The sequence below is a fragment of the Elaeis guineensis genome, chromosome 6, assembly GCF_000442705.2.
Source record: "Elaeis guineensis isolate ETL-2024a chromosome 6, EG11, whole genome shotgun sequence".
NCBI classification, from domain to species: domain Eukaryota; kingdom Viridiplantae; phylum Streptophyta; class Magnoliopsida; order Arecales; family Arecaceae; genus Elaeis; species Elaeis guineensis.
Window position 1 is genome coordinate 50106096 of NC_025998.2, and position 8463 is coordinate 50114558.

General features: G+C 38.2%; 1 protein-coding gene across 1 annotated transcript; it reads left to right on the forward strand.

The window, feature by feature from the left end:
* Nucleotides 1–4037: 4037 nt before the first annotated feature.
* On the forward strand, nucleotides 4038–5781 carry LOC105036373 (probable indole-3-pyruvate monooxygenase YUCCA10). The gene is made up of 4 exons (XM_010912143.2): nucleotides 4038–4646; nucleotides 4757–4990; nucleotides 5093–5215; nucleotides 5308–5781. The coding sequence occupies exons 1-4, from the start codon at nucleotides 4038–4040 to the stop codon at nucleotides 5491–5493; spliced, it is 1152 nt and encodes a 383-aa protein (XP_010910445.1). The 3' UTR covers nucleotides 5494–5781.
* The last annotated feature ends 2682 nt before the right edge of the window (nucleotides 5782–8463 follow it).

Below are 8463 nucleotides of genomic sequence, written 5' to 3' on the forward strand. Positions count from 1 at the left end.
AGCCCAGATGCACAAGTGTAGCTCGCTATCCAGTCGCGGTCCACCATGGATCGCGCACAGTTTCGCGGTCCATGCCTGCAGTGTGGATCGATCAGGTGGGAGGCTGGATGATGCGATCCGATGACTGACGATGCTTGCAGTCGTAATCCAACAGTCCAGGGAGATTTCAAGTGTGATCACGGCTGATATGCGTGATCGGATGGCTCTAGTTTGAGCCGATCACGATCGGACCATCCAAAAGGGTTCTAAGATTTGATTTGAGTCTGATATCCTAGTGAAACACTATTTTAGAATTTTTGAAGGCTATATAGCTTTGATTGATGAGCCGTTTATTACGTTGGGTAGCTGATAATATCTTGATTATGCAAAGAGGCTTCAAGAGAGGTTTCAGAGAGCTTTTGTGAAGATTTTGGAGCTTCTTATTAAGAGATCTATATATAAGGCTTGAGTGGTGAGTTTCTCTTGTATTTATTTGATTTTCTTTCTCTCATAGTGAAGCTTGCACTCCTCGTATAGGTAGGCTTGAGGTCAATCCATATTGTCTTGGTTTGTTTGTGATATTTTTCTCTCTCTTTCTTCTTTCTTCCTCCCCTAACAAGTGATATCAGAATACAACAAGTGGTATCAGAGCCTGATTACTATAGACAAGTGGTACCAGATAATCCAGACAAAGGTGGTATTGACTGAGATTAGAGATAGAAAAAACAAGCATAATCAAAGTAGAGATCAATCGATTCGATGGAAAGAGTAATTTCTTCTTGTGACAAATGAAGGTGAAGAATGTGCTCATCCAACATGGATTGATCAACGCTCTCTTATACGAAAAGAAACTAGCCACCATGGAGGAGAAGATTTGAGAGTGGCTATAGATACAAACAGTGAGTACCATCCACTTATACCTAGCAGATGAGGTGGTGATTCATGTATTTGGTGCGACTCCCCAATGGTGCTATGGTCGAAGCTCGAAGAGTTGTATATGACGAAGTCCCTCATCAATACTATCTTTCTTTGAAGGTCGTTCTACCAACTACGGATGGATGAGAGACAGAGCGTGCGGAAGTATTTCAGCTACTTTCAAAAGATTCTCATCGATCTTCTCAGTGTAGGTGAGAAGGTTGAGGAGAAGACCAGGCATTGGTCTTACTAGCATCGCTTCTCCTTTCATATGAGTCCTTGGTGACTGCTCTTCTAGTAGGAATGAGCACCATCAAGATGGATGAGGTCACCACGATGATTCTCCAGAACGAAATTCTCAAATGGAAGAACCAAGCTTCGAGCTGAGATGGTGGCAGCTCAGCTTTAGCGATTTATGAAGGAGCAAGTGGCAGCAGACAGAGCGATAGAGGATCACGTGGAGGACGATCTAGGTCTAAGACGAGAGACCCAAGCAAGATCAGGTGCTATCGGTGTGTGAGTTGGGGCATCATATTAAAGATTGTCCTTAACTCAGAGATCGAATGAGAGCTATTGAGGATGATGTCTTAGGGATATCTGATGAGGTATCTACTTTTTTTTAGTAGTACATTTTAGATTCTGCATGCACCCATCATATAAATTATAGAGAGGAGTTGTTTGACTCTCTAGAGAATAGTGAGGATATTGTTCATCTGTTGGATAGATCGAACTGTGCAATCAGGGGCATCAGGACGGTCAGCTAGAGGACATATGATGGTGTAGTGAGGAGATTGGAGGAGGTCCAATATATATCCAATTTCAAACGAAATCTTATTTCACTGAGCAGACTAGACTCAAACGGCTATAGGTGAATAGTTGATAATGGAATCCTAAAGGTTATAAGTGGTAATAGTGTTACTCTATAAGGAAGAAAAAGATGAGAGGACATTACTAGCTAGTAAGGAGCTCAGTGTAAGTTGGAGCTTTAGGAGCCAGGAGAAGTCTAGTGCGAGGTGAAGCTCCAGATAGAGGTGGATCAGGCATAAGATGCGAGATTCAGAAGGACGAGAGGCGATGTCGCAGAGTGAAGTTTTTATTGCCGCAGAAGACTTCTTCGAGTAGATCTTTGGTCAGAGTGCACACAACCCATGATGAGGGTGGGATCAAGTGGCCTAGCTTGATTCTCACATTTTTTCAACCATGAGATAGCAGGTATGTCCTAGGGTATGGGGGCGAGATGGATTATAGGCTCTCAGAGATGGATGGAGGCCAAATATCGAGTCGAGGTGGAGATTGTTAAGAAAAATATCTCAAGATTCGATCCATAATAAGCTCAAAATGAAGTTCAGAATAAAAAAGAAAATCCAACAAGATCAAGATCAGCTCAAACGGAATCCAGACAGTAAAGATACGTGTAAAGAAAGTTCAAAAAGAGCTGGTACGGCCCACAAGTTGTCGGAGGGCCCCACGGGCTGATGCAGGCCATCAGCGACATGGGCCAGGCCCAGCCAGGCACGCAACGTTCATTGGCTGCAGCGCTGGGCCAACCCAGATGCACAAGCACAGCTCACGAGCAAGCGTAGGCCCACTATCCAGTCACGGTCCACCATGAACCGCGCACAATTTTGCGATCCACACCTGTAGCATGGACCGATCAGGCGGGAGACTGGATGACACAATCCGATAACTGACAATGCTTGTGGTCGCAATCCAATAGTCTAGGGAGATTTCAGACATGATCAGGGCTGATATGCACAATCGGACGGCTCTGATTCGAGTCGGTCATGATTGGATGATCCAGAAGGTTTCTAGGGTTTGATTTGAGCCCGGTATCCTAGTGAAGCACTATTTTGAAATTTTTGGAGGCTATATAGCTCCGATTGATGAGTCGTTTATTGCGTTAAGTAGCTGGTGACGTCTTGATCGTGTAGAGAGGCTTTAAGAGAGATTTTAGAAGAGTTTTTGAGGATTTTTTGAGATTTTTTGTTGAGAGATCTTTGTACAAGAGTTGAATGGTGAGTTCCTCTTATATTTATTTGATTTTCTTTCTCTCACAGTGGAGCTTGTATGTCCTGTGGAGGTAGGCTTGAGGCCAATCCATGTTACTTTGATTTATTTGTAGTATTTTTCTCTTTCTTTCTTTTTTTTCCTCTCCCAACAAGTGGTATCAGAGCACAACAATACACATGTCTATCATAAAGATACTGTAGAGGTATATTTAATCACAAAATAAGTAAAATTGATGTAAGACTCTTGAAAATATATCTAATCTTGGTTTCCTTTACGATGTTGCTACAGTATTAATTTTGCTATACTTACCTTACATATATTTCCTTGAAAAAAATTAAATACTCCTCTGCTGTTGGTTTGACTGCTATTTGCTATAGTTCCTACCATCTTTGTTTATCTTTTGGCCTCTATATATATTATACACACTTTTATTTATTAAATACACTTACAAAAATTTTATGTCTCTCTTGTACACGCTAATCTCTTCTGCATAGGCTGAATAAAAAGATTATAACCGAAAAGTAAAAAATTTAGTGCAGCGACGCTTGATACGGGTGAAAATGGATGGGATAATATCTATCCCAGTCCATTTCTTATCTGAACGTATCCAATCTCGTACTCAGTCCGGTTTCAGCCCCAAACCTCATGGTTTAATGGACGTAGAATGAAGGAAGGGACGTAATAGCAATAAATTCACTTCTTTTCAAAATAGGATATATTATATTTGCATCAAAAAAGAAAAAAATAGGATATATTATATTCACATTTACCATACTGACAATTATTAGCATAATCTAAAACGGAAATTTATTTTGCAACCATATCCAATACATATATATATATAGTAAAAATTTTAATACAACCTAATTCGTTGCATGTAGGCAAGGAGGCATAAAGATTTAATAGGATCCTTTCGATGGGAAAAAGAGGTAACAAAATGCGACACATTGTTCTTGTTCGTGTCATCTTTTCATTAAAATGGTCAAAAGGACTAAATCAATTAAATCGAGCATTCCAGAGAATCTATAGAATCGAGTGAACGAAATAGGAATCTATTGCTATCTGGTATTCCACCTGTATATAAAGATGTCATAATAGGGAGAACCACTCAAAAGATTTGGGTGGAAATTGCAATGAGGAAGCAGGTAGTCATTGTGGGTGCAGGCCCATCAGGCCTTGCGACTGCTGCTTGTCTAAATAGCCTCTGCATCCCCAATATCATGTTGGAGAAGGAAGACTGCGCTGCTTCTCTTTGGAAGAAGAGGACATATGATCGCTTGAAGCTTCACTTGGCCAAGCAATTTTGTGCACTGCCACATTTTCCATTTCCCAAGTCAACCGCCACCTTTGTTCCTAAGAATGATTTCATCCGGTATGTCGATAACTATGTAGCATATTTCAACCTGATGCCCATCTACCATACCACCGTTGAGTCTGCTTCATTTGATGAAAGAAGCAAAACATGGAGCATTGAGGCCCGCAACGGAGTAACAGGCAAGGTGGACGTGTACACTGCAATGTTTTTAGTCATAGCAAGTGGGGAGAATAGCGAGGGGTTTATTCCAGATATCCCCGGGCTTGAGAGCTTCCCTGGGGAAGTAATTCACTCGTCCTACTACAAATCAGGGAAGTTATACAACGACGAAAAGGTTCTTGTTGTAGGCAGTGGCAACTCCGGCATGGAGATTGCCTTTGATCTCTCCAATTATGGAGCCCAGACCTCCATTACCATACGAAGTCCGGTAAACATATTTTGCATTATCTTGGCCTTGTTCCATTTGAATAGTTTAGACGAGTCTGTATACTTTGTTGGACTGACGTCACATTTGTTTCATGGGCTTTCTGTGCACAGCTCAACGTGATGCCAAAGGAGTATATACGTTTGGGGATGGTTCTTGCGAAATACCTCCCTATCAGATTCGTTGATTGCCTTCTTCTTATGCTGAGCAAATTGAAGTTTGGGGATTTGTCCAATTACGGGATTGTTACGCCAAATATGGGCCCACTTGCCGATAAGGCAGCCACTGGTAGGTCTGCGGTTATTGATGTTGGCACCATAGCAAAGATCAAGAGCGGAGAGATTCAGGTAATTCAAACATATAAAAACATTTCATATTACAGTGTTATTCACAATGTAATGTTGCACCATAGAAAGGACTAAAATCATTTTTGTTGAATTGATTGGAAGGTTGTCAAAGAGCCATTACGCATTACAGGAAATGAGGTCGCTTTTTCAGATGGCAAGTCTTATCATTTTGATGCTATAATTTTTGCAACAGGATACAAGAGTATCACAAATACTTGGTTGAAGGTGAAAAGATACATCATGATGATATCTTTGATGGTTCCTTTTTGACTCCATTGACCCTCTGATTTTGAGAAGCCTATTTGACATGCATGCAGGATTATGATTTCATCTTAAATAAAGATGGATTCCCCAAGCAACAATTTCCAAACCATTGGAAGGGAAAAAATGGCCTATACTGTGTGGGCTTGGCGAGAAGAGGATTGCAGGGTGTCTCCATGGATGCTCAGAATATTGCAAATGATATTGCAGAAATAGTCAATGGTAGCAACGGAGCTCCTTAATCTTGACTATTGGTTTTCTTGAGTGATTCACCAAGCATTTAGGTGCTGGAAATCTTTTGGGTGGACCCTTATGTGATTAACATTGTCATGAGCACAATATCATCTGCTTCTAATAAATTTATTTGCTGTCATTGTTAGAAACACTTATTGAATTTGGTATATTTTGATATTTCAGTAGGCATTTTAGAATTTTTATTTCTGGGGAACGCTACCAGATGTGTGCATACACGACGTAGCGTCACTTGGTAAAATTAACCGTATTCCTTAGCCTACTAGGCATGCACCATATCCTGGTTACCATATTCGTAAATTCCGGAAACTTTTTTTCCAAGATTATGTAAAATTCTACTCAGTTTCTTTAAATAAACAAAAGAAAAAAAAAAAAAAAAGGGAAGAGACCCCTCCAAGGACACTTAAGAAAGCCAACAATCTTTATAATAATAATAATTTATGAAAAAACTTAAATTTATTCTTTTATTTAATTTTTATATCTCAATATATATCTTATTTTCTTGGGAGCCGTCACCTTTCTTTTTTTTTAAAATCAACTTTGATAGACATGTATAAGAAAAAGATATTTTTTGTTGGAGTAGACTTTATCATAATATTAGTGGAATTATATAAGCTATCAAAAGTACAACAGCTTGCGTGGGAAGATTTATTTTATGGTATATGAAGGTTGAGAGCTTTCTATATTTATTTAAAGAGTAATTTTTCGGTACTTGTTAGGTGACTTTCTGATCTACCTGCGGCTGATGATAATGCATACTTTACTTTCTATTGAGATGTCACATATTTATAAAAAGGATAATAGTACTAATTATTAGATAGGGAGCTATATTGCCAAAAAAACTAGAACTACATGATGGGTTTCTTTAACATATCTTCATGCTTAGTTTTTGATTATTTTATTTTCGAATTTGTATTTTTGTATTAATTAATTCATCCAGCATTACCAAAAAAAATAAAAAACGTAAACTCCACCTACAGCCCAGTTTTAAGCCCGAAAACTACAATATATTACAGTAGTGCGCGTTCATGGAGCTTCCTCAAATCATTGGGTTGGGCTCGAATAGCACTATTAATGCTTTGGGATAGATGCGCATGAAACATTGGTGGCCTAATCAACGTCAAGCTTCAACCTTGCATGGCCTTCAACAGCTTGATTCCCTTGGGATGTTGTGCAAAAGCTTAACACTTATTCCACACAAGATTTTAATAATGGGACACCGCATTTGGTTATATTTTTTGATTTTTAATTTTTAAAAAATATTTTTTATTATTTTTGATTTTTATTATTGAGTAAAAATAAAAAAACAAAAAATAGGTTTGATAACTATGTTGCTATAAAATAAAAAGTAATGTTTGGAGACGAGGAAAAAAATTCAGAAAGGGAGAAAAAAAAGAGTGGAGAGGTGAAAAGCTCGATGAAAGAGAAGGGGTTCAGGCTCTTTACTTTTTAGTTTAACGTTTTAGATGTGGAAAAACAAAAAAAAATAGAAAAACAAGTTTTGGAAAGCAAAAATTTTTTGCTTTGCATAAAAAGTAATTATTTTAATTTTTTTGATTTTTACTTTTCATGATGTTATCCAACATTATTTTTTGATTTTTATTTTTTAAAAATTAAAAAATAAAAAAAAATATTTTTTAATGGCTAATCAAACGCACCTTAATTTTTTTTTCAATTGAATGGGATGCCTGCAATCTTGAAACTTGTGGCAGTGGATCTTCTGTCCATTTTCATCTATTTCCCGACTTGTTTCATATATACTAAATTCAATGCTTGATCTCTGTATCCAAGATTCTTACACTGGTTTTGAGGTATTTTTGGTTCGTGATTGAAATGAATAAAAAATATAATAGATCAGAATGAAAATCAGAATATCTATATCTTTTCATGTATTTAGTTCGTCATGGAGATCGAAATAGGAGTGGAATCTGAACATAAGATAAGATAGGTGTTAGGTTTCTAGGAATTGGATCATTTCCTCTATGAATTGGAATGGAAACAGGACTCTCCCCAATCAAATGGCTGGAATAAAAATTACTCATTTCCATTCGTACTCCAGAGTCCAACTTCCCCCAACAAAATATGCAATCTATAGATCAGTATTTAGCCAACAAAATATGCAATCTATAGATTAGTATTTAGCATAGGGGTTTGATGGTGCTTTAAATGCAACACGTGACATATTGATTCAGGATAATCGACAAATTTGATCCTCGAGATTAGTTTATAGGTGAAAAAGAGCATTATTTGATGGTCATCAGACTGAAACTCAAAAGCAAGAAAAAAAGGATAGGGTTTACCTCTGGACGACATGTCCTGCATCCATGCCCAATCATGCTCATCGGATGCTTGAGGCGCCGATGATGTGAGAGGGAGGATATGAATCAAAAATAGACCTGGATAATTTGAAAGGGTGAAATCTGAGGCTATCCAATAGCTAATTGCTTTGAAATCCATAGGGATGATCATTGCTGTCATCTTAGATAATCTGAAGCGGATTATCCATGTGCAACACACAATCTCAACACTATTTCTCCTCATTAGTTGGGGGTGGTTCGTCCTCCACTTTCTACGATTGAATTGAGAAAATTAGAGAGGGGGAATGAGGGTTACTGTCGATAGGGTAGGCCTCCATTTTCTATGATTGAATCGAAAAAATTAAAGAGGAATGAAACATGATCAGAAAGGAGTATAGAACAATAAAAAGGATTGGATGTATCTTTTCCTTTATTTTTTTGGGGTGGGAAGAGGTTTTTTTTTTTCCCTATATTTTTTCCACTGCTGGAAGAACACACAGCGGACATCATTTGCTCCATATGAACATGTGGATGAAGGAACACATGATGGTGGAATAGAGGCCGAGCACATGGCGAGCATGCATCTGGTTCTTTCATTGAAAAAGTGCAAGGGGAAGCATGACAGCGGGACGATATTCAATGCTTTAGAAATAGCCTTCTTTA

Bases quoted from the DNA above. Each gene is read 5' to 3' on its own strand.
- LOC105036373 (XM_010912143.2), top strand. From the start codon at position 4,038: ATGAGGAAGCAGGTAGTCATTGTGGGTGCAGGCCCATCAGGCCTTGCG. The intron at 4,991-5,092 runs GTAATTCAAACA...ATTGATTGGAAG, and splicing joins TCAAGAGCGGAGAGATTCAG to GTTGTCAAAGAGCCATTACG. The intron at 5,216-5,307 runs GTGAAAAGATAC...ACATGCATGCAG, and splicing joins TCACAAATACTTGGTTGAAG to GATTATGATTTCATCTTAAA.